Source organism: Acyrthosiphon pisum, chromosome X (assembly GCF_005508785.2).
Source record: "Acyrthosiphon pisum isolate AL4f chromosome X, pea_aphid_22Mar2018_4r6ur, whole genome shotgun sequence".
NCBI lineage: Eukaryota > Metazoa > Arthropoda > Insecta > Hemiptera > Aphididae > Acyrthosiphon > Acyrthosiphon pisum.
Window position 1 is genome coordinate 85,538,676 of NC_042493.1, and position 27,514 is coordinate 85,566,189.

Consider the following 27,514-nt stretch of genomic DNA (forward strand, 5'->3'; position numbering starts at 1 on the left):
TCAAAATGCATCTATAACATTTATTCTAATATAATGAAGAAATTGATAAAAGATACACATACAATGAATTAATAGATGAGTAGATATACTTATATATGTATGTGTGCTATGTGTATTGCATTTACAATGGTACATAGTAAACTAAAAATAGGCACTACATAATCTAATATCATTATTTTACAATTATGTAGGAAATACTTTGGGTCTATATAACTTTATAATAAAAACAACTAAGTATAAATTACATTTAACAATTAATATGTATATTTATCGCCCTTTTTTATTTGTAAGTATTATAGTCATACTTTACGGACATAAATAGAATAGGATTATTATTAGTACTTATCGTTAAAATAAAGTATATTATTCGAAAATAATTGTTATACATAATAAGATAATTGAATAATAAAAATGATCTACATGGATCATAAAAATGTAAATATAACTATACTTGCCTAATATGTTTAAATTTAATATAGTCACATAAAAATTAATAATATCTAGATAATAATAATAATAATTATAATATGATTATAACAAATCATGGAATACAATGTCTTATAATATAGAATATAATGTATGTTGTCTATCTAGTACAACTAATATATTGTACATTAGACCTATGAACTTGGCACTGTAGATGTTCCACTGTTTGTATTTGTTGTCGCATTTGTCGGCATGGAGCCAAATATGACCGCTAACTCGTCTAAAAGAGTTTCGTTGCGGTATGCCACTCGTATATCCGGGACATTGGTCCTCGATATGTCATTTCCTGCCACCCCCTCCTTAGTGTAATTGGGTCCCAACCAGTACTGCTTGATCTGCATAGAAATTATATTAATATCAATAAAATGTATTTTGTTTTCGTGTGCGCTAATAAATATCATACCCTATGAGGAAATCCAGACATCAATACAGAGTTTCGAGCCAACTCGCTCATATCACATGCTGATAATTTCCATACCTGAGCAGCAATCGAGTATTCTTCCATTAACGGTTCCTAAAACAGTACAATTAATATCTATTTATTTAAATACATGATATTTTATTATGTATATATCAAATAAAATTCTTTTTCTTTTTAATTGATTTAAAAAGTTTAACTTACCTACAGTTGATTACAACGTAAAAATTAAAAAATTTTAAGCATGGTAATATTCTGTAGGTACTTATAGTTACAAAAATATAAAATATGATTAAAAAAAATGATAACCTTGGTGAAATGAAACTGCAGTGGGTCGTCTGTTGACAGACTGATAACCAGACCACGAGCCAAATATTCTGGTAATGGATTTCGATGATAATTCAAAAACAATGAATTGTTTGACAAAGGTGACATGGCTATACCAATTTGGGCAACATAATACAAATATTGAAGTACAGGCACTTTTCTTAATAGCAGTCCATGTGATATATTTTCAGCCATCATAAAACCACACACCAAATGTTGTACAGCTCCTGCTTCACCACAATGAGGTCTTAGAACGAACGTGTTGAAACCTTGTTTGCTAATAAAGACAAAAAATCAAACGGATAATTTAAATATAAATGTTGATAAAACTATAATTTAAAAAAACATAAAATTAATTGCTACCTTGTTGTTTGAACAACCGTTATCTCCAAATTACTTTAAAAACTAATACTTTAAAATATTATACTTAAAACTAAAAAATAGAATTGTTCTTTAGTTGTAATAGACTTATTTAAATTAATGATAATGTGTTATTCATGCATTTAATAATATTTAAACTTCTAAGTATTATTTTACATATTACATATTTGATACTTCAATAGCTTACATTCTGAGATGATTGAGTACAGTCATGTTGGCATACATATAGTACTGATAATATGCATAAGGTGGATTATCAGTTTCTCTCCATTGTGCTGGTTTGGGAACTTCTCGGTCAACAAATGGATTTTCTGGTTTCGACTCATCATCAACACTATCAAATCCGACTACATGTTGTAAAAATCTAAAAGAAATATTATGTTAAAAATTGTAATTATATATTTTCAATAATTATTCCAATTAAAAATGTGTTAATACTTAAAGGCTTAACAATAAGTATGGTTATCAGTTACCTATGGAGATCTGGATGTGAATTAGGATCATTGGTGGCTTCAAACAGTGGCAAAAATACATTGTCCAACAACTGCTGGAAGTTATCTAAAATATTGTTCGATCTAAATATATCACTGTAACAAAGAACATTTTTATGATTAATAATTTTATTGTTTCAATAACGATATTAAAATATATTATGCAATACTAATACAATATAATGTGCATATATTTAAATAAAAAAACTAATGACTTAAGTAGTCAATGTTATGTGTAAAACAATAAAAAAAAAAATAAAATTGTTTATAAATACTCACAACAATCGTGGAATCTGAACTAGCCATCGAACATTGTCAGAATACACTTTATTAGAAATAGCCCATTTCGCTAGTTTGTCCCATTCATCACGACTCTTTCCGTAGATCGACAGGCGGAGTTCGGCATTTTGATATTTTGATTCTTCTAAGTCAGCCGCCACTTCATTAATTACCCGAGCAAAATACTTACCACCAGTATAATTATCTGTTTTCAAGAATACTTCTCTAAGACGAGATTCTCCAATAGGGTTGTATTTGGAATTAAATTTGTCGAACCTGTGAAACGTGTTGCGATCCTATAAAATAATATAGGTACATTTATAAAAAATAATCAATAACACCAAAGACGAAATAGAATTATTTTTTATGTACCTATATAATGATTTTGTTATAACTTATACCTAGGCATTTTTTTTAACAAAATTTTTACTTTTTATCGATCGACTAAAGTACCTATATAATATTAGAATATAAGACTGCTCTCTAAGCATATCATATCAAATATACAAGCTGCTAAAAAACAGAATAATAAAAAACAGTCACAATGTTTACCAATAATTAATAAATAATAACGTGGTATTTCTAAATCATAATTCCGAGAAATTATATTCTATTTTAGACATTTTCAATTTTTTTTTTTTTTTATTTTTTTTTTATAAATATCATTGAAAAGATTTACAATGGCTCAAAAAGCTTGAAAGTTGAATCCAAAGTTCCTCATATATTATTATAATGGCGGTTTGAAAATATATATATATTTATTTATAAGCGTTTAAAGTTCAAATGTTGACAAATTCATCAAAATTACGAACATTTTAAAATTATTTTTAGTTAAAAAATTTTAATTTTTTAATTTCTATAGCTAAAGATTAATAATTTGAAAAAAGATTTCTCATAATTAGTTTGTAACCAAAAAACGTAAATATTAATATATAAAAACAGTTTATTTTACAGATACATATTTTAAGTTCAAATTTGGACGAAATTAGATATTTAAATTTTAAACGGAGAATAATTATTTTAGTTATTTTTTTGTGATTAAAAATATTTTTTGTGTATAGGTATTAATTTAAAATTATAAGAATATTATTATATTTCATACACATAATGATATTTTCCAATGCAAATCAAACCCTGTACAAGCTACAAAGTTAAAAGTTAAAAGTAAAACATGTCTAAAAAATATAAAAATAATAAATACCTATTATTTACGTAGGTATAAAATATAGCTTAGTGTTAATAAATAAATAGTTTTATAGTTGCATAATTATAATTTTTAAAAGGATAACGAATTATAACTTAATTTTAATAGAGATTTTCCTCAATTATAAATAATTAATAAAATAAAGAAAATAAAACATTTATGGAAGCTTATAGATCTTTGTAATAACTTGATAATTTTAACTGGTTGTCCAAAAAAAAATTGACCCAGGTTAAATTATTCTGTAGAATTTAAAAACCCGGCTGATTTTACACATCATTTATCGTATATGTATACTATATAATATATTATATTACTTATAAAAAAATGTATATTTCATCTCTAGTTAAGCTAATAGGTACTAACGTGTATATATGAGATTAGGTACCTACCTACTTATAAAAAAAATGTATATTATATCTTCATCGCTATAATGGCTACCTATAACTTATTCGTTCATGGTCGAAATTTAAAAAAATGAATAACCCATAAAACTTCTTGAAATTTAGTTTTTTACCAAATAAATAAATATGTCTTCGAATTTTACACTTTGATTCTTTATAGTTAACATAAGTTCTAATTTATTCTTTTATTTATTGTACCTATATAAAAAACAATATATTATGAGCCGAATGATTTACGTTATATTATAATGAAATTAAATTTTTTCATATAAATTTCTAACAAATAGCGATAATTTAAATCGGTAGATTGTTAGAGAATTAATATATTTGTATAAATACGATAAAAAATAGGTTGTAATAAAAATAAATGTTAGTCCGTCTGTGAGTGTGTCTCTTTATGCATTCCTAAACCAATTTTGATGACATTTTTTGTGTGTTTGAGTTGTTTCCGGGATGATTTAGATTCACAATTGGACTCGGTAGGGCCTATCCGGGGAGGTGCTCAAACAGGAATTTTAAGATTTACGATGGAAATTTTTGTTTATAAATGGTTGCTATTGGTTATAGAAGAAATAATTAGTATAAATTAGTATTTATTATTTTATTGGTTGCCATTGGTTAATCGGGCATGTCAGGTGCAAGCATGCATTAAGTCGAATTTTCACACATAGCCTACATGCAATGATATGCTGTCGCAAATTGTCCTCGATCCGACGTAGTCGGATTGCCTACCGAGAAGGCTGAGTTGCACCCAAAAGGAGTTGAACAATCACTATTTTGTTTAAAGTTGTAATGTTTTACAAAGTTGGGGGACCAGCTAGTAACTTATAAAATACAATGAGTCATTACAAACTGATACATACTATATATTATTATATTGTTAGAACATATTTATACATTAATAATATTTATAAGCCTTATCAGACATGTATAATATACGTCAATATACATTATAAATACATATAAAATATGAAATCAAAGAATTTTAATTCTTAAGTTTCTTTTGTACGTATATATTCATATTTTTTAATGTTTTGTTACTTTTGTACCCTTAAGCCTTTCTTTCTTCTTTCGTACCCTTATTTAAATTAAATATAAGTTAAAATATGTTATTTATTACAGTAGTAACTAATAATGTCTATTAGAAAAATAATCTCAGTACTCAGTATGCGTTATAATACCCTACTATAGAATATAATATAAGTAATAAGTACCTATACTAAGTATACAAGTATAGAACTATATAGTATATTATGAGTACAATATAATAGGTAATACACTCATTATAACTAACGGTGATTATTAACGGTAACGGTAACGTTATTCATTTATTAATATATCGTAGCTTTTGTAGGTTTTGAACATACTGCAATTGTATTATCATTATAAAGGTCACGTCACTTATTCTATAAGTATCTACTTTACTAAGTTGGTTGTATTTGTAAAGAAAAGGTCAACAGCAAAATTTTTTATAACGACATATTATTCGCATTTGTTTCCGTTAACACATTTAAGGGGTATTAAAAGTACTTAAACCAATTTTATCAATTTATTTTATTTTACAAAATATAATATTCATCTAATTGTACTTATTTTTTAAAATTATAATTTACTCACTGCGTGTACATCCAACATATCGACGGTCAAGTCATACGATGTTAATTTCATTGATTCAAAAACCTGTTTAAGCGTCATACCACCAGCAGACACCACTTCATCAGAATGATTTTTTAAAGTTTTCTTAATGAATCTTAACAAATGTTTTTGATTCATGCACGATGCAGCATGTATATGGGTGTCAACCTTTCATAAAACAAATAATATTTATAAAAGCTTTGAAAAATTAATAGATCAATTGATATTGATAATAGATTTTAGAGACAACTTTATTTGAACAGTTTAGATAAAATGTTAGTTTAAAGTACCTTTCTGATATTGTAGAAATCACGATGCGGAATAGCTTTCTGTGACGCAAGTTCCCTCAATTCGTTTAGTAACACATGCAGTTGGAATTTCGATGATAAATACGACAACCGACGATAACAAAATGATTTTCTGCGGTGGAAAAATATATATTAAGGGAATGCAACGATAACAATAATATAAAAATTGAAAAAACTAAAAAATATTCAATTATATTTTTTTAATTTACTTGTTGTCTCATGTATATTATATTATTATAATTTTATATCAGTTTTGTGATTTTTAAAACATGTTTTCGTATATTTCATCGGTTTTATCTTGTAAAATGGTTATATATCAAATTTGCATATCGAACTCTGAATGATAACATTTTTGAGTTCTGTCACGATAAATTATAGTTAAAACAAAACATAAATTATAAGTTCAGACAATTCAATCCTACCGAATAAAATACTTGAATAATTTTTGTAAATTATTGTCTGGCGGCCATTATACTAGTAAATAAAGTACGAAAACATGTTTTGACTGTTTGATTTAGACAAATTTAGACTATTATGATAAAGAGGGCATACCGGATATAATTGTTTTATCTGTCTTACACAATAAACATAGTAACATAGATAATTAAAATCTCTCTATGTATTTCACTCTCTGCGGTGATAACATTGAAATTCAGCTATTATAAAGAACAAAAATTGTCTGTGTTGTGTCAAAATAATAGATACCTACTAATAACTTTCTTAAGTCAAAATATTAAAAAAAAAAAAATGATACCTTCATTTCCATAATGAGTGAAATACAGAAAGTGGTTTTTAATGCTTTATTCTACGCGTGTACGTCAGATAGAGAAAAAATATTTGCTGATTCCCCACTTGACAGTAAAATATATATTTTGGTATTTCAATTGGACTCAGGGGCGGCTCTAAAGACTTGGTTGGGGGCAAAGTCATCATTTTCAGAAAATTTTCGATGTATAATGTGTTTTTTTATAATTTGTTTATTACAATATACAATTTTTTGGAAATACCGGCTTGGGGGGACGACCCTTAGGGCCTCTCTGGGGCTACCCCTAATCGGACTGCTGCCTGATGGTTCGGTTGTAACGTATCGCTGTTATTACTTACAGTGGACCGTCAGATATCATCGTGCACAGCCGTTGCATGTCCCGACAAAACGTTTCCAAATTAGGATACGGGAATCCTTGAACTGGAGTCTCAGAGTCGGGACTGCTGTACAATTGAAATACGCCATCCTGCGCACGGATCGTGAAGCCCAATGATGGCGGAAAGTCGCACTGCCACGGGTCGCCAACGCTGGCTGGAGGATGTACCGGATGGTCTGTCACACAAAATAAACGCTCGTATATTTTTCACAAATCGGATTTAGTAGTGATGGAACTATAATAGGTATGCTGTTATTAACAATGTCCCGTATATAGTAGTCATAGACAAAATAAAAATTATTCGGTGAAAAAAACAAACAATAAATTGTAATTTAGAGCGTGCGAGATACACGTATTTATATAAGTACGTATGTATAATATAATATATTAATATCATAGACCTTATACTAATAAAGCCACTAAGGCCTAAGGTAAACCAATAGTTTAGTATAATTTCCATGGTAAATTATATATACCACTAGACAATGAATGAAGTTGGTTCGTTGATATATATAATATTATGTATACATACATATAAATACACTGATTACTGATTATGTTACTTTAAATAAAAACATACATTGTTAGAAATTAATTCGAGGAGCAGTCCTCACCTCATTTTGATAATAATAATGCATTTTATTCCATTATCATCGTACATGTATTAAATATGAGGTTTCGTTAAAATCAATTTTAAACTATTAACGAACAGTTTAATTACTACGAGCGTGCGGAAATTATTCGCATGTATTTTATTGGTATACAAAATAATTATGCGGCGGCTGCGGTGTTATATAATATATTATACACGAAACTATATGTTTTCACTACACGCGGTGGCAGTGTGATATGCTTAAGTATAAAAAAAAAACATAATTTAGTATTACTGATCTATGTATTAAAGGCAACATGTATAAAATTCTAGTGTTCAAAAAAAAAAAAAATACAAATACAAAAATTGCTGATGCTACACGAGTCTTACAATTTTTATTCAATTAGAGCTATTTTGATTTTTTTTTTTTTTAATCGCTTTTATAGATATTATGTTAATGCATCAGAATAGGTATAATAAACAAATTGTTGCACAAGCACACCAACACACATAATACACAAATCAGACGACTCTATACAATATATATATTTATATATATATTATATAATATCAGATCGTCCATCAAACACGCACGCACGCACCGTATTGGCCGTACGCAATGTCGAATAATAGTTGGTCGGTAAACGCGTCGTCCATGGTCGAACTTCGTCGGTCAGCCCACGGATTATACGACGATTTCCTAGATTGTTGCGTCCCTAGATCAGAAACAGAGACTCGTTTCTGGATATCTGTACACATATACACACACAACACAAACACACATAATATTTAAATTGTATAATTATCATATACACACATAGCTGGTAATATGTGCATAGGTACGCGCAATTCGAAAACCGTATAATGAATAATATATTCTAATATAATATAAATATTATGTATATATAGCTGGTATAGTATGGTAATCTCACTTTCTCACACGCCCGACGGCACCTAGGTAGGTATATGTATAATATTTTATTCTGTTGTAAAGAGATACCTACAGACATTGATTTTAGATATATTAATTGCAGTTGATATTATATAAATTTCAATTATGCTAATATTGCACTGTGACTTACCGGCGATCGATTGACGGTCTTCGTGCTTGATCACTCGGGCTCTTGGATAAGGCTGTCTGATTTCCGTTTTGTTGTTCGAGTCGCCGCCAGCGGACACGTCAGTAACGCTGTCCGACGAGTGAAGCACAGAAGCGTTACCGGACGACGGTGAGGATGGATCCCCCCCTTGCGGCTTAGGGTGCTTTTTGTGGAAAAACTTCGACGTGATGTTCGGGAAAGATTGATGGGACACTCGCATATAACGTTCTCTAATGTGCAACGCTTCCATGAGTTGTTGTGATGCCCAATGCAAATCTTCCAAAGGGACCTACGTGAGAAAATTAGACGTGTTCAGTCTTAAAATTAACCATAGCACCGGGATAAGGGTAGTTTCGAAGAAGGTAAAAAAATCTTAATTTACACCATAAATATATTGTGTGCATTGCGGCCTTTTAAATTATAGTGACATATTGACATTTAATATTTTTTTTAAAACCGCGGTCTCGTCCAAATTACTAATAAATCGTTATCATAATAATAATATACGTTATCATAAATAATAATATAACTAGACAGTAGACATTCATCTTTTCTTTATCTTTTAATAGGTCTCTATTTGAGAATAGGTTAATATTTGTTTGTATAATTATAATTTATATGTATAAGTTAATAATAGTAGTTAATATAATATTTTAATATAATAGTTTGTATACTGGATAGGTAGTTTAAAAATTGGTTTTTATTTATTTATATTATTTCTTATTAGATAAGGTAGCTACACATTAGTTTATTATTACATATAAACTCTATAAGATAGAGTTTATAAAAATATACGTATTATAACATCTTATTATAAGACCATTATTAAAGAATTTATTAAACAACTCATAAAAAAGTGAAATAATATAGGTATTATATCATATATATCATATACGTAATTATGAATTATTAACTTTAGTAATAATCGTTTAGGAACCGTATATAGATGCAAAGAGGATTATTATTTATTGTTTTAAGTCTTCTCTAAATTAACTACCGACAAAAGCCAGTTAGTTGAATAGATCTTACAAACGTTTAATTTTCATAAATAATTTAATTCGCTATCCTGTAGAATTAATATTATAATAATATGACGTTATTTAATGATTATTTCTATATAAAATTATATTTAATATATATAGTTTTCAGACATCTGTACAGATCTGTTGTTCAAATCACAAATTTTTGAGCAAACATATTGTAAATTTATAACATACTGTTAATACTGATTTAGATATTTTAAGTTATACAGACCACCTTAATTATGTATCATCTATACAAAAATATAAACAAACATAATATGTTTATTGTAATGTCCATTATTTTGTTTATCTTAAAAATACATTGTCTAGTATCAGTTACGTATTTAAGATTTTCTTTATTAGTGGTAGTTAAAATGCAAGCAGAAACGATAAAATAGATTAATTTTTCAAGAAAAAAGTCATATGGTAGGAATAAATTAATAGTAAAACCTAACCACCCGGCTGGCGCAGAGTATTCTTTTTCTTTATGTGGAAATCAATTCACTATTTTATAAACTATACCTACTCAAATAAAAATATTACGACGTATATTAATTGTTTTCCTACAATTGTTTGATTTCAGCTTAGAAATCATAATACTGTAAGATTTTGTTAGTTATAAAACTAAAGGATAGTTATCGATGTTATCTATATAATGTATACTATTTTTAATGTATGTTTTAAGAGAAATTATTGTCTTCAAAGTTCAAATATATAAGATACCTACTACTGCTTTAAACATAATTTTATAGGTACATTAGGTTGTATATTATTAATACGTAAGTTAATATTTTAATATCTAATTATACGGTGAAATTATTCAACTTTATAGTTTATATTACTATATTACTATAATATTATGTGGAGTATAATACGACTTGTACGTAATTATATATTATTACCCCATTGTTATCTTCTCCGCCAATGCTAACTCGTTGAAAATGTGGCACAAAATCGTATTGCCCTTCGTTGTCTTCAGATAGATTTTGTTGCCATTGTGCACCAGTGGTCGATGGTAGTTGTTTTTCGATTCCCGCAGTGGTTGACGACTGCGCTGAAATTGATACACCATCACCATACAATTGCCGGTCATCCTTGTTCATTGTCGACTGTGGGTATCCTAAAGCTGCAGCAGCAGCTCGTTTTTCGTCCATTTCCTTGGCCAGACTGCACAGTGCAAAATAATCAGAAAAATTAAAACATAAATAATCATATGTTTTTCAAAACACTGTTTGATAGGAAACAAACATAAAGCTTTTTAGCCAAACTGGCAGTGTTGAAGATTACAGAAGCTTAATAACAAAGATGAACTCAAAAAGACAACATTAATATATAATGTACTAATTATAAAAACTAAAAGTTATTTCCTCAACAATTTATAATTTTATCTGAGTGAACCACCGAACTCGAGTGTTATAGACGACAATAAAAAAATTATAATTATAAGCTATAGTGGCTCGCGGCTAGTGGCGGTCAAAGACCACAATAACTAAATTATTATCCGATAATATAGTAATTTACATTCGATACCTAATCAATATGCTTTTAAAACAACACCTATTTTTGTATTTCGTTAAATAATAATTTATGTGATTAATAAGTAATCATAATATAAAATAACATTATCGACATTCAACTTTACTGAAGTACCGTGTTGTAATTCATGGTCTAGTCATTTGATGAAAACAATAAATAAATAAAAACGACGAGAACAGATCTCATATATCATGCTAAATTAAAACTACTAGAGTCTAAAAGTTCAAATAGTAAATTATAAATAAATTGTGTTGTTAAACTTAAATTGTATAAACTATATGGTAAATCAGTAACTAATAAGTAACAACAAATTGTCTGAGCAGTTCATTGAAATTGATTACCTATAACATATATTCAGTATCTCCCATAACCGAATTAAATTACCTTGAATAAAAACCTTAGGTATAGATTTATTTAATACATGTACTTAAACATGAAAATTTAATTTTATAATTTTTAGGCTTTATGTAGACGACTAAATGTTATAATTTTTTTAATGTTAAAGATTAATACATTTTGTCAAAGAAAATAATGACTGTCAGGTGCGGATTCAAGAGGCGGTGATGGGGACTGTTGGCCATATTATTATAGCATAGGTACAATATATATACAATATATATACAATTCTATTAATTTTGGAGACACTATATTTTCTGTTCCACAAACCATTTATTAAGTATTAAGGATAATAGATATTATAAGAAGTACTAAACTAAACTTCACATTTATTTTATATTTAAAAAAAACCCACTATCATAAACTATATCTTAGTACATAAAGTTTAATAAATCAAAAACTACTCGCTTCGATAGCGATTAAAATGTTTTAACATTTTCAAAAAAAAACCATCTGTTTTTTTTCTATTTTCAGTAGAAAATAGTAGTTCTCATGCGAAAAAATAAGTTTCTGCCGCAAGACTTAAATGGTAAAAAAATCCAAGTGAGTATTTGAAAATACTAATTGTACCTACCTATTGTATTTTCCAAATATTACATTTAAAATGAAAGAGTATTTTTAGATCCTTAAAATTTATAAAATTGTATACACGCTACAAATCTGTAGGTTGCATAGGTACGCAAATAGTATTATATATAAGATAATAAGATAGACAAATATACTAAAAAACATGACGTGTTCATTAATCACGATAAAATAATTAAAAATAAGCTGATAATATGAAGTTTAGTGTTGTGTTGTATCGTAGTGTAAAAGAATGTGGTAACAGCCAATAAATCGGCACGTGTGTCGCTGTAACAGCAATTCAAGGATAAAATAAGAAATTTAAATAAATAAACACCCCCCTCCTCTTATCACCTTTTTTGTATGATGTTTAAATGTATTTTAAGTTCTTTCAAGTTTTTTAATATTTATTGGCAATAGCAATGGCAGTTAATATTTATTACTGTTATTACTGGAAACAATTATAAGAATATTATTAAATAAAAGCAACTAACCCATATTACCATTTTTTTTTAAATTTGTATTATATTCAATAATTTAAAATTAATTTAGTAAATACCAACAACCAGCTATTTCTTATAACTTATACAGTTATACTACATGCAAGTCATTACATAATGTGTAAATTGGTTTATTCTGCTGTTTGTAAGAAAAAATATAAAAGTAATTGGAAATTATTATTACTAACGTGATGATATGATAAATATTAAGAAATACAATTTAAGAAATTCACTAGAAAATTAAAAATAAATCAAAGTTTTTAGAAGTCCATTCCAAAAAATAAACTAACAGTATATTTAAATTGCTTATAAAAGGTATAAAGTATAAGAAAGACAAAAATACTATTTATACCTTGAGACACTGAGTATTATAGTACCTATATTATACGATCTATACTCAATGATATAAGTATACCATGTACACAATTTTATTATTAACAGTGCAAATTAACAAGTTATGTAGAATAAGACAACTAATAGTACAATTTCTAAAATTAAGATAAACTATTTTTATATCGAGTAAGAACGTATTGATTCGTTACTTTGATTATTTTATTCATACCCACCCATGTTACAAACTAAATTATAGACGCTACGTGCATGAGGGCACGAGGCACACGTACCATAAAATATATCATACACAATTACACGAAAAATTGATTGCTTATTATTAATACTTCAGAAAAATGTCTTCGAAAGTATGTTTGTTTAGCGTTTTCAAATTAATATACAATTTGTTTATGTAACTAAGATAATAATCAAAATTGAATTTATTAAAATATGCTCAAGTTACCTATATCCAGAATTTTATTAAATAAATACATTTTAATAGAATCAAAATAATCAATAATTTGAGTTAAGAATTTTTGCACATAATATTACATATGTTATTACCTATTACTAAACATATTATATCATTAGTGTGTTTACTCATCGTTATATTATTTAAAATGATAAAATATATCGAAAACAAGATATTAAAGAGGACAGTAACAAATACAAAATTGTGAAAAAAACACCTTTATACTAAGTTATTATTCATACATTTCACCGTTGCTGTTTAATAATTTAATATAAAATAGACTTAACTTATTTAAAACAAAACTTTTAGTATTAAGCAAGATTAATAATTATAATATAAATCATCTTATCGCATAGCTAATGAATAATAGCGTGTTTCAAAAATGAATAAATTAATACAATAATATGATGGTATAATAGAAGTTCTAATTACCGATAGTTGAAGAAAAGTTCTTAACGAGCTATTTAGTTTTCTAATTTCATCAGAATTCATAAACATTTAAGTTTGATATGATATAGTTCCGATATATCCACCGCAGTTCGCAATTATTTTAATTTGTGTTGGAAATTAAATTCACGTGCGTACATTTAAAAACCAAATGGGAATTATATAAAAACCTAATAACGTCTTAATTTAGAAAACAATTACTAAAAACGAAGACCAAAGTACCATTTAACTAACGCCGTATACACGAAATAATAATAATTTATAATATTATAAAATCTTATTAATTATTCTAAAAAACCTACCCGGCATAAAACAATCGTTCCCGGCACCAAATTTGCTGTTGGTCCGTATTAGCAAACATATTATTAAGTCCAATCGATACTCGACTCTAAATATTATTTTGCACTAACGTTTTGAACTACAAACATTTCATTGTAGATAATTGAAAACGAATGGAAGGTATTTGCACCCGCAACACTGCAGACGTCTGAGTATATAAACGCTGTGCTACGATATGGCGATTGGAAGGCTACTGTAAACTTATGCGACAACCGTCTCCCGATACTGATTCGTTTTTCAAGGCAGTTACCAACGTGGCACCTTAAGTCATAATTATATTAAACGGTGCAGTGTACATTGGCGTGGCGTTGTATGAAAAGAAAACTTACAAATGCACCCGCGCGATACCTTTGTATCGGTATACGACAACAATAATAAAAAATCAATTACCCACAACGATGAGAATAATGTTGGAAACAAAGATGACATTGAAACGCAGTTAATTAAGCCCCACAGAAAAGGGCACGTGTAATGGAAATAGGAAAAAGATGTCTAAAAATTACAATAACCATAATAATATGTAATATTATATAGCTACCTACTATATTTAATCTTAAATTAAGAGAACATAATGGGTTGCATGTGTTATAACCATCTTGTGTTGTTAGTTTTAATATTATGTAAAGTAAATTTACCTAGATATTATCAAATTTAAAGCAAAAATTATTATTCGTTTCTCTCGTCGGTTTTTTATATTTTAATTTTAAAAGAGTTACCTATAATATTAATTCACTTTAAAATTGATGAGAAAATACAGATCATATTTTTACCTTAAATTAGATGCCTAATAATTAAATTTACATTTTACTTTAAAATTAAAACTAACTATAACACAAAATGAATTCTGCTGTGTGCAAATTGTGTGTGTTGTTGCACGTTTGTAAGGTGGAAAAAACACAAGCGGGCATCTTCTTAAAAGTTACGAGTATGTAAAATGTTATAATTTAAAAATACTCATATTATCTTGCTTTGAAATAAAAACATTATAAAAAAAAAGCCAACGTAAGAACACGGATAATGTTCTTAATTACTTTCAATTTTATAATAGGTAAATTCACAAAAATACTGCTAACAACACAAGGTTGATGTTGCTAAATGCAAATTTACTATGTTGCGTGTGGGTTAAAGAAAGAAATAATTAGTACACTGATATCCTATCGCAAATACCGTATATTACTATAGTAGGTATACTGGTATGGTAGTATAGTATAATATAACACCTATGCTATAAAATAAGTTCAAGTATAAATTCGGTATAATAGTGTTTCAGTTTTTGAAAAGGGAGTAAACTGACAAATTGTATGCGTATGAAAAAAAATAATTAATTGACTAAATTCTTACCTGCTACTAATGGCTGCCATTTTGCTTTCTATGCGTTCGATAGGGAACTGTGGTATATGATACGACGACGTACCACCGCCAGATGCTAGATCGGCCGCTGGTGGTGCACCAGTTGCTGGAGTCATATTACCAGGTAAACCAGCGGACGAAGATTGTGGTGGCGGAGATGAAGCCATTATTTCATCGTCGTCACTGTCTGTGGGCAGATAAAGAAAAATTTTAAATAAATTCTATACCTACACATAATATATTTTTATATTATTTAAACTGCTACACTAGTAACATACCTATTCTAACTATGTAAATTAGCAGACATAAACGTATTATATATTATATTTAAAAAGTGCTTACTCTCAAAGAAAAAAAATATTCAAAAATGATAAAAAAAAATATGACATCAAACGTTTAGTGGCGAATGTGTACAGTATACATTGATTCATATATGTGTGATAACTGGTGTTTATATGCGATAACGTAGGTTACCTACTCTATGATTGTGTAAAGGGGTATCTATCAGTTGAACCTGTTGAAGGCTTTCGCGCGGTACTGGGTCACCTTGTACCATCATCACGTGTACGTACACACGTTCTACAATAAGTACATTATACTTGAAAACACAATAATATGTAGATTGTAGGTACATGTGTATATTAAAGATAAATAAATGTACCTAATATAAGATAATATACGAAAATAAATAATCATACATACAAATATACAAGCATAATTTGTTTAGAACATACTGAATGATTAATTAAACGCTATCAAGACGTTTTAAAGTGGTTAAACAAATGTACATTTTGATTAATTTTTATATTAATTTTTATATTTCACCATCGTCCGAGTAATCTGCAAGGTCCTTCCACCTGCGTGGATATTCTTGATCAGAATCCGAATCTGAACACGCCATGATGGTTGTTGGAGATTTGCAATATTTTAAACGTCTTAATTGTGTATTAGGTCTCAAGTATACTGCGGTGTTCGACGAAATATTGGATGAAGATAGTGATTCAGTAATTGGCATAGCGGCCTGGGCCGTATTGTCTAATCCACCATTACTCATTAGGGGATAACTTTATTTTTATAATAATTACTAAAAAATATTTTATAAAAAAGTAAACTGATTTATTTATTATATATATTATATAAATATAATATGTATATATACTTGAAAGTTCGTAAAACGTGGTTACGATAGTATTAATATTACAATTTAACGAACACCACAATCGAGAACAGACTATACAGTAATTGTTATTTATTCATGTCACCGACCGCCATTTTAATAGTTGGCAAAAAAACAATATTTTGTCATGGTTTTTAAAAATAGAACTACCAAAGGCTCATCCTAGTATTTTTTCGTAACCTACCCGCTACCGTCACACAGAAGACACTTCTGTTGAGTACCTACACTATAACGTCAATTTATTACATTTACATATTAGTTTTGGTACCTACGTGGGCGCATGACCAACTACATGCGTCGACACGGTATTTTAATAATTGAGATTGTGATTAATCGTTAGTCGTTACACCATAATATTATAATATAATACCCAACAAAAATAATATAATATTAACAATGCAGTTTATTTTGTTTAATTGTGTAAAATTTAATTAGGTAGATACGATGGATTTATCGTTTATTAAAAATAATTTATTCATACCAGCAGAATTAGCAGTGGTTTTAGATACCGGAGGAGGACTACCAGTAGGTGTAGGTCTTGTTGTTAATTCGTCGTCTTCTTCGTCGTACTCGGAGTCTGCTCTTAATTGATTTAACATGCTGTTGGTAGTTACAGTAGATAGAAGTGCAGCATCATCTTCTATATTCGTCTTCTTGGTTGCAGTTAGCATGGACATTTTAATTAAAACGACGCACGACCACAACACAAGTGATTTCTAAACAATGTTGGATTGAAAATTAATAATTTAAAGAAGATTGAAAATATAATATAGTAATGCAATATTAAAAACAATACCGTAATTTATATTATTTTATATTTATATCACTTTTACTACAATGCAATATTATAAAATGTTAAAGTCGCAAACAGTTAAAATATTCAAGTGTATGTAATGTACACCCATACAACTTGAACTAATCTATACTTTATACTGAACAGCTAACAATATGCCACGCACATTATATGCATTTATCAACTAAGATATTAATAATTGTTCTTAAGATAACGATAACAATAATTATATAATATAAATTATGCGTAGAGATGACACCTTAATTGGGCCGTAGAAAAAATGTCACAAATGACACGCATTATAATAAATTATTGACGTAGTATTAATAATTTAAAACATATTAGTATAAACTAAAATTTAATGCTATCAAATCAATAATCATAATTGATATTCTCGTTTTTATTGCCACGAATCATGCGTTTATAAAATTGAATTTTATTTTACTTTTAGGGAAAATATATTTAAATTTAGAAAATATGTGGAATAGGTAGTGTCTTAAAAGTTAAAAATTATTTCGTAATCAACTTGGTCGGTGGTCACACTACAAATAATCACTGTATATATCAAATATATAAAAAAAAACCAAAATATTATTGATTGAATAATATGTACACCAGTACTAATATTTTAAATTAAACCTAATTTATCATGAGATTGTGGCGGTATATTACTATATTACTTGCACACGTAACCCTGAACTCTAAAAACACATACCACAATCATTATGCAACCCTACACTAACAATAGATCGCTATTTAATACAAACACATCATGCTACTGTCACATGAAGTTAAGTGGTGGACAAACGTAACAAAGAATCGGAATAATAGTTCAAACAACATCGATAAATAAAACAACACGAATAAATAAAATTGTAAAATCGTTCAATGTCTTATTAGATTTACTAGATAGCATTTCTTACAAATTGAATTATTTGATTACTTTATTCTTTAATGTTGCGACTCTATAATTAAATTTGGTTCCCTTGCTTATTTTTATTCATATATGCAGAAAACTCACTTAATAATGACTAAGCTTAAAATGATGACAGATTTTGTTCTTATTTCTAAACATAGCATAAAAATTGAAAAGTATTTGAAAAGAATTTAAATACTATTTTATTCAGGCATGTTGTCGCCTATTAATTTAAGCCAAAAACACAACATTAACAAAATATTGTCCAGTAAGTCGAGGATACCTATATTAAAGGTGTATTACGTAGTAGGTACCATACATTGCAATATGATGTATTATATGATATAATAAAATATACGCATTTTAAAATTCTAAATAAATACGAATAATATAAAATAAAGTAGGTGCAGTAAAGAAATTATATTAGACAAACAAACCCGATCACTATTTTAATTAAAATTGTAAATTATAATTTATTACTTAACAGGTAGGTACCTAATATGCTGAATCACTGATTTGATTATACGAATACCTACAATTGATAGCTTTTAGCACACAAAGTATATCGTTTCATAAATAAGTAACTAATAGTAAAAACTAAAACCAAACCTATCCATTGAAGAATTATAAAACGGTATATTATAAATTATAATATGTAAGTAAAATTATGAAATCAGTAATATTAATTTTAAAAAACGTAATAGATAGTTTGCTAACAAATATACATAATTTTACATACCTAGTAATTAGGTTATCAAATTATCTCCAATTAAGTGCATATTATATATTACTATTATTTTAAATCACAAAATTGAATTGAATTATGTTAATACATTTTTATACAATAAAAGAATGTAGATATAACATACATAAAATAATATACAAATAGATAGATGAACTATGCAAAAAAATGGGAACCTATTATACTTACTAACGTTTACCTACTTTATTATAATTATATTACATATATTATATACTTATAACAATTTTGTGGGAGTCAAATAAAATAATATAATGTCACATACCTACCTATTAGGTACCTAATGAATACAAATTTTACGGTTAATGAAAACGAAATGCGCCGTTGTTTGCTTTGGTCAAATAGTGGCTAGTAAAACATATAAACGATTTTTAAATTCGAGTTTAATTTATTCAATAGATATTATTGTATTTTTGCATTTGATAAATTAATAATTACCAACATAATGTTAGAAGTTTACTTTTTAACGCGTAATTGTTTTTTTTTTCTAGTATAAGGTGCGTGTATTTTCCTTCTTAGAATTTTTGTCGTTATTTGAAAACTTGTAAGACAATACAGTTGTTTTAATTATAAGTATTTACTCTTTAACTTGCGCAAGTCAGCAGATAAAAATAAAAAAATAATTTAATATAATATTACGAATAACTAGATACCTACCTATTTTATAATATAGGTACCTGTGAAATTTAATGGAATAATTGTTTGATCTATACTCTATAGATGTATGCATGTACCTACATTATACACTTAATGAGTAATTCGTATAAATACCGAATTTGATCATCGAAATTCACGAAGTCTATTGTATTGTGCATTAATTGTGTTTGTCATCCGGATTTTTACTCTTGCGTACATTCGTCAAATGTGAAATGAAAATGCAATTTTGTATAATGATAATCTGATGTAGGTATTGAATAATAATTATTGTTATTTATTAATTATAAATTTTAATAGAACCTATCTCAATTTCGATCAAGTTTAAACTGGTCTAGTCTTAGAGTCACAATATATACTGATATAAACAGCTGCAGTGGCGTCTAAAATATAGAGTAGGACACTACAAAAAAAGTAGGACGTGGTGCCATACGCTCAACTTGTTTGTAGTTCATAGAAATGAATGAATTAATTATAAAAAGAAAATAAACGACTTTTGCACATAATTTAAAAAAGAGAAAGATGTAGGTAGTCAATGCATTTTACGTTATTGACAATAACAGCACACAACAGTTGTGTTGCAAAATATTATTATCGTCTCTCACGACAAAATCATTTTTATTGAGATAAAACTCGGAAAGACCTCGTGGCTTATACGAAAATCATACGAGACCGAATCTTAATTACCTACCTAGATAATTCCGTAGGTAATATTGTACCTACATTTAGCTTAGCACAAAGGTCATGCAACACAACATATTAACCCGCCAAACAATAATCGGAATAGTTTATATAATAGTAAGGTAAAGTCGGGTAATTTAAAATAAACATGAAAATACGTATATTATCATATATGTTGTTTGTGTGTGCGTGTGTGTCGGTCCCACCATTATCTTCAATGTCCACTGAAAAATTTTATACAATTGAGTTAAATTAGATATTGAGATATTTGTTATTTAATATTTTAATAGGATAGGTTATAGTATAACAGGAAACACGCGCTCGAATATTAAACGCAGAATTGTTATGGACGGTTCTGAAATAAATTGAATCATTTTATTGTCTACACCATCAGAATATTAAGTGTTTATACCTTGTAGTAATATAGTGCGATTTGTATGATTTAATTTCAGTTCAAAAGTATAATAATGTCGGTTCTTGATGAATAAGTATCGAATTAATATTCAGAATGATAAAACATAAAGGTAGGTACCTAATTAGATATTTAGATTATACTAAATATTTCATATAACTACATAGATGACAAACAATAAACACTCATAAGTAATAACTAATAACTAATAAGTAAGTATAGTAAATATAAGTAAAGACGTGTTTTTGCATGCAATTATTTACTTATATTTTATTTTATCTTCAAATTTTTACTAAGAAATACAATTTATTTTAAAATATTAAAGAATTGCAACAACTGTTGAATATTGTAGTAAAACAAGACTAATATGTTAAAATATCAAAGCTAAAGATTCTATACTAAAAGACATCACATACTTAGGTAACGTACATTTTCAAATTTCTAGATTTCTTATCATCATAACTGTTGTAGTATATTAAGTTTATCCCTATATTAATATTTCAATTTTAGTAGGTAGTAATATTGGTAATATTGGTAGGTTTAAATATATTATAATCTATCTATTTTGTTTATTTTATCTAAATAGTTTTGTAAATCAGGGCTAGCTTAAGGTGTAGGTGACGTAGGGAAGAGCCTACGGTGCGCATGAAGAACGCTTTTTAAAAAGGTGGCAATTTTTGACATCATTATGAAAACAATTTTAAACCATAATAATATGTATAATATAAAAATAAATAAAATGTATAGTACCTATTTTAATATTTATTTTAAACATTGTACTATAGTACTACAGATTATAAAAAAACTAGTTGGTTAAACCAATAATAATATATAGATTATCATTTATATACCTTCAGGTCAAAAAAGTAAAAAGTAAAATGTTTAAATTAGGTAGGTATTTGAGAATAAAACTGAACGAGAATACCATCTCAATTCTTATAATTTTATAATAAACACCAAAAAGGTAAATAAAAGTAAACTGTATTTCTATTTCATACATAATAAAATAATAAGTAAAAAATTTAAATTCTCTACAATTGTTCTTTTTTTTAATAACAACAAAATAACCAACATTGATTGAGGTACTTAAATTTTTATTCGTGGAAATGTGTACCCATTTTGCACAATAATATGTTTATAATATTTTAGTTTAACATTTTAAATACAAATTATACCCACTTAAAACAATATCTTAGGATAACTAATATCATACAATAAGAGGTGTTAACCATCAAGTTATCCAAGTTCACACATATATTATGTTTATACTAGATATTTTTTGATTGAGCCTTTATTTACAAAAAAAAAAAACAATTTTATAATTAGAAAACTGTTGTTATTACAAAAATGTATTTAAACAATAATGCATTTTATCAATATTTAACTATCTAGATACCATAATTCCAGCCAGTGAAGTTGTTGAATGTATTGTGAAGAAATGCTATAATGACCAGAACAAAAGAAAAATAAAAACATCTAATAAATGGAGAAAATCAAGAATACACAATTATGAAAATCGAAATTCTATTGAAATGGATAAAGTAAATACAAAAGTAAATTTCTAAATATTTAAGATATACTTATGCATTTTGCATATTAAATAAACTAAGTATTAAATTTAGTACCTAATTCAAAATTCGAATGAGTAGTTTCTTAGTTGCTAAGATTTTTGTATTAAGGACTATTATCCTTAAAAATAGTTTTACATAAATATAAAATAGACATAAAATTTGATCTAGTATTTATTATACTTGGGCCATTGTTAAAAATTATCAATATCGAGAGATTAATGACTATAACTTTCAAATCACCATAACCCCCATAACTTATAAACCTATTACCATGGATCTTTTATCCTTAGAACACAAGGTTAAATAACTTAAAAATTACTCGTACAAATTTTGAATTTGATACGTCAACTATTTCAGAAAAAAGTTCTAGTGTATAATTTATAGTTGTTTAGTTGAATATTGAAAGTTCAATTTTTTTTTAAATAATAACACCCCTTCATTTGAAAAACAAAAGTTTGTATCTCCACAGTTCACTTCTTAAGTAGTACAAACAATTATAATAATTTGAAAAAATGGACTTCAAGTAAATTTAAAAAATCAGATTGAGTAACTGCATTGTTGAAGAAAAGAGGGGGTGAGCATGCTTAGTGATCATCCTGTAAATACCTAATTGATCTTATTATATAATTATAAAATGCAATTTATTTGAAAATATTTTTCTATTATTAACTAAATGTTGAATATCTTTATTGCAACCATTTGTAGCACATTCTTAAATAATATACACAACAATATTATTATATATTATACATTATTTATTATCTATTAGCAAATTACATTATTTAAACCAATGATAATATTATCTATAAATAATTGAAAATTATTAAAATACTATTTGATTATCAGTAAAATATCAAACATAACAATTAATAAATGTATAAATAAATGAATACATCTTGGCATCATATTATATTATAAATATAATATAATCAAATAAAAAAAATAATAATGAATAAACATATGATAAACAGTGTTGAACCTTGCCATCCAACACAATCAAAAATAAATATGTCAATACTTTGGTTGAATATAAAATTAATTCACCCTAAACTTTACAGAAATAATTAAGTTTTATTTATGATAATAAGTATCGAATAGTAATCAAGAAACCAAGATTGAAACACACAAATTACTATATAGGCACATTAATACATTCCTATTAGTATAATTGCCAACCCATTGTTTCAAAAAGGAAGAAAACATATTAAAATGGGAAATTTATCTGGAAATTTATGAACATAATTTATATTTTACTTTAGTATTATAATCTATATTAGTGTTTAAAAATGAAATTATATTGTATTTTTTACCAGGATGAATAGAATTGAACAGAAATTTATTTTACCTAATACAAAATGTATTGAGCATTTTATATCATCATCAGAGTTGTACATTTTGTTTAAAATATTTTATGTATAACAAAAAATAAATATTAGTCATTGTATATATTTAGTTTTTACGTTTCTTTCTTTATTTATGTTTGACATTTTATAAAAAAAAATACTTAGGGTTCTTGAAGCGTGTCAGAATAAACACTAAGTACCTACAACTAATTATATATTATTGTTTTGTAAATTATTATAAACATAAATTTGTTTTTTTTATAGATAAAAAAATGTGATACGCAATTGCCACTTCAGCAATATCATCAAAATAAACCATCATTATCGGTTAAAGGCTATAAATATAGACATCACGTTAATGATCAATTCTATATAAATAAAAATAATATTTGTGATAACCATTTACAATCAGAACAATCATCACCAAAATGTGATATGTCTGAAAAATGAGGACCATATAAAAAATAATAATATATACAATTTGGAAAATACAAACATTGATAATAGTGAACATGAGGCTAAAACAATAACTGATGAAACACAAACAAATAAAACAGCTATATCTTTATTAAATGAATGGGCCATGCGTGGTGAAGAAAAAAAACCATTTACTGTATCGTATGTGCTTGTGGCTATTACTGGACATGCACATAAGCCAATATTTACATACATGTGTCAAACACATAATATGAAAGGTATTTTAATATTATAAATGTTATCTAATTTAAATAAATATATATTATTGTTTTATTGAGTAAGCTTTAGGAGAGGGGAAATCTAAAAAGGAAGCAAAACAAAATGCTGCTGCCCAGATGTGTGAAAAACTTTTTAATTTTAAAATTGACTCTGTGAATGACAGTGATAAATTCATATCGTCTACTACTACCACTGATAACTCTGAAGTTAGTGAAAATGATACATTTTTTAATAGTACTGAAGGATCACAAACTATAGATGAAACTAACTCAGATATGGATGATGAAGAATTGTAAGATAAATTAACTACCTATTCAAAAAACTATTTTTTTTCCTCATATTTTATAAATACATTTTTAAGGCAACAATTTAAATATGAAGCAGTACAAATTGCACATTGTGATATGAATCCTATTGGAGCCTTACAAGAATTGTGCACAACTTATAAATGGACACCCCCATTCTACAGTTTTGAGATATTAAAGAAAGATCTAAGTGAATTTAAAGTATTATACAAAGTTACTTGTGAAGTTTTTCATTTACATACAATGGGTACTTAATAATCATTTAAGTTAAATTAATTTTTTTCGTCTGTGCATTTTTTAAATATATATATTTTTAGGAACTGATAGTTTCAAGAAAGGAGCTAAACGTAAGGCCGCACGTCTGATGTACGAAAAGATTTTTGACATTGGCATAGAACAATTAAATGAATTAAAATCTTCATATCCAATGACACTGTTACCAACTGAGGTAATATAATTTAAATGTATTTACCTATTTGGTATCTGATTTAAATTGAAAACTAATGACATTTATAATGAATGTAATTTTAAGGATTGTGAACAAAATAAATGCATTTCTATAATACATGATGAGGAAAATCAAAAACTCTCAAATAAATGGGTTTCAGCATATTATTTCCGTTCATATTTTACAAAAACAACTGCATCTAGAACGGCATTGAATGATATGACAGCAATTTCTTTAGTTGAGGTAATACAACAAAACAAAAATATTTAAATTAATTTGAATGCATAATGTGTATAGTAAATTATAAAATTGTTAGAACAAGGATAATCCAACGCAAGGGGATCAACAGCTAGGGCGATCTACAATGGAACTGGAACACTATATTGAACATTATGATCCAAATGCAAGTGCTATTGATAAATTAGAAACTTTATGCAAGGAACTAGGTTTCCAAGCAATTTATGTATGTCTGGGAGTTGAAAAAAAAAAAGGTATGTTGTAAGTATATTTAATTTAGCTTAAAAAAATAAAAATACATTTTGACAGATATTGAAAACAATATCGGACAAGATGAAGAGTATGCTGTATTGGTACAAGTAACTTCTGTACCGATCACTGTTACGACTGGATATGGAGTCACTACTGATGTGGCGGCAGAAGAAGCTGCTAAATCTATACTACAAACATTCAAAGCAATGTTGCTCTTCACTAAGCCTGCTACCGTAAATTTCAATAATAATAATGAGGAGGAGAAAATTATAAATATATTGTAAACTCAATCATTTAAATTAAGTAGTTATGTCATCGAGCATTTATATTAGTTATATGAAAAGTATTTAAAATATTTATTTATTTAATTATGGTTAACAAATTGTTAGGTATACCTTGGATTATTTATAGAAGTAACACCATACGAAATAATTGTATACATTTTTTTTTTTACTTACACTTAAATCAACAAGTTTTTAGTTTTTGTTTGTTTATCATTGAAAAAAACAAGTATGATCGGTTTTTTTTTGTACCCGATCATCATATTATATTATATTCTACAAACTACCTGTGTAAGTACTTAGTATTATGATGTTTAATCTAAAATAATTGTTTTATGATCTCACCTGTTAGTTGATCAAATAAATTATACAGAGAAATAAATAATATCAAAACAATTATAGAGCAATAGGTATAATATTTTAGTTGTAATAATTGTATGTTATTAATAATAAGATTTTTTTTCCATTAAAACAGTCAGGCCTTTTTTATCAATAATATGTAATATTATATATTTATATGTACACGTTACACTATTTGCATTTAGCTGTTATATTTTGTTTTAAAATTTACCTTAGAGACAACGGTTTTGGTCTGTGTATGAGTACCTACTAATTACTGTTCGGTAACGTGAACAAACGTTATGACCGAATCAATAACCATACAGATAGGCGACACCTTTTTCCGTCGTACGCTTTTATCGTTCGTTTAACACGTCGTACAAACACACGTCGCCACTAGAACAGGATTCCGTCCCCGTACACGGTGCTGGTGTCGTCGGGTATGTGTTGTCGACGCGTCTGTTCCGATGGTTCGACGGCGGTAATCAACGTGACATTATAATTATTAATATTATATTTTATTACAATGTCTTATAATTAATTAATGTGGTATAATAGTGTGAGATTGCTGTAGTTGTCCAGCTATGGTTGTCGTATCTGTCGTTATTATATTGATATTCCGATCGTTCACGGGACTGCTTGACGGAACTACAGACGAATCGCGACAGTGACGTCGACAACCACAACTACTACTAAAGTACTGCTACACTACTACTACTACTACTACTACTACTACTACTACAACAACAACTACTGCAGCGACGGCGGCTACAAAAAAAAAATGTAATATCACTCACACACACTCAGCAGTTTTGCGTTCAATACGATTCGATTCCTGGTCCGAGCTAATAATATTTTATCGTGTTCGACCGCGGTCGTCGACGGCAGTGTAGTTGTGTACTTGTGTGAGAAATTACAGCCGCGTCGTC

At 27.3% G+C, this 27,514-nt stretch overlaps 3 protein-coding genes across 12 annotated transcripts; 2 read left to right on the top strand and 1 right to left on the bottom strand.

Moving 5' to 3' along the window:
• LOC100167425 (AMP deaminase 2) lies at nucleotides 1-27,496 on the bottom strand. 9 transcript variants are annotated; one of them, XM_016803988.2, is made up of 15 exons: nucleotides 27,383-27,496; nucleotides 17,379-17,613; nucleotides 15,712-15,907; nucleotides 10,689-10,953; nucleotides 8,747-9,053; nucleotides 8,267-8,413; nucleotides 7,035-7,248; nucleotides 5,913-6,042; nucleotides 5,605-5,790; nucleotides 2,383-2,678; nucleotides 2,086-2,199; nucleotides 1,800-1,976; nucleotides 1,214-1,508; nucleotides 890-1,000; nucleotides 1-821 (listed from the first exon to the last, which is right to left on the bottom strand). In XM_016803988.2, exons 2-15 carry the CDS (start codon nucleotides 17,572-17,574, stop codon nucleotides 621-623), a joined length of 2,835 nt encoding a protein of 944 aa, XP_016659477.1. In that variant the 5' UTR covers nucleotides 17,575-17,613; nucleotides 27,383-27,496; the 3' UTR covers nucleotides 1-620. The 9 variants fall into 9 exon arrangements, with proteins under 9 accessions (XP_016659477.1, XP_016659475.1, XP_016659476.1 ...); XM_016803986.2 differs by lacking the exon at nucleotides 27,383-27,496 and adding an exon at nucleotides 26,818-27,297; XM_016803987.2 differs by lacking the exon at nucleotides 27,383-27,496 and adding an exon at nucleotides 17,694-17,833.
• Nucleotides 20,699-24,551, top strand: LOC115034284. 2 transcript variants are annotated; one of them, XM_029490655.1, is made up of 3 exons: nucleotides 20,699-21,225; nucleotides 22,506-22,666; nucleotides 24,292-24,551. In XM_029490655.1, exons 1-3 carry the CDS (start codon nucleotides 21,210-21,212, stop codon nucleotides 24,475-24,477), a joined length of 363 nt encoding a protein of 120 aa, XP_029346515.1. In that variant the 5' UTR covers nucleotides 20,699-21,209; the 3' UTR covers nucleotides 24,478-24,551. The 2 variants fall into 2 exon arrangements, with proteins under 2 accessions (XP_029346515.1, XP_029346516.1); XM_029490656.1 differs by having other exon boundaries at nucleotides 20,701-21,225; nucleotides 22,506-22,654.
• LOC100575225 lies at nucleotides 24,407-26,656 on the top strand. Its single transcript, XM_029490649.1, has 7 exons — nucleotides 24,407-24,722; nucleotides 24,787-25,015; nucleotides 25,085-25,275; nucleotides 25,346-25,476; nucleotides 25,561-25,719; nucleotides 25,793-25,967; nucleotides 26,023-26,656. Exons 1-7 carry the CDS (start codon nucleotides 24,611-24,613, stop codon nucleotides 26,247-26,249), a joined length of 1,224 nt encoding a protein of 407 aa, XP_029346509.1. The 5' UTR covers nucleotides 24,407-24,610; the 3' UTR covers nucleotides 26,250-26,656.
• Nucleotides 27,497-27,514: the final 18 nt, after the last annotated feature.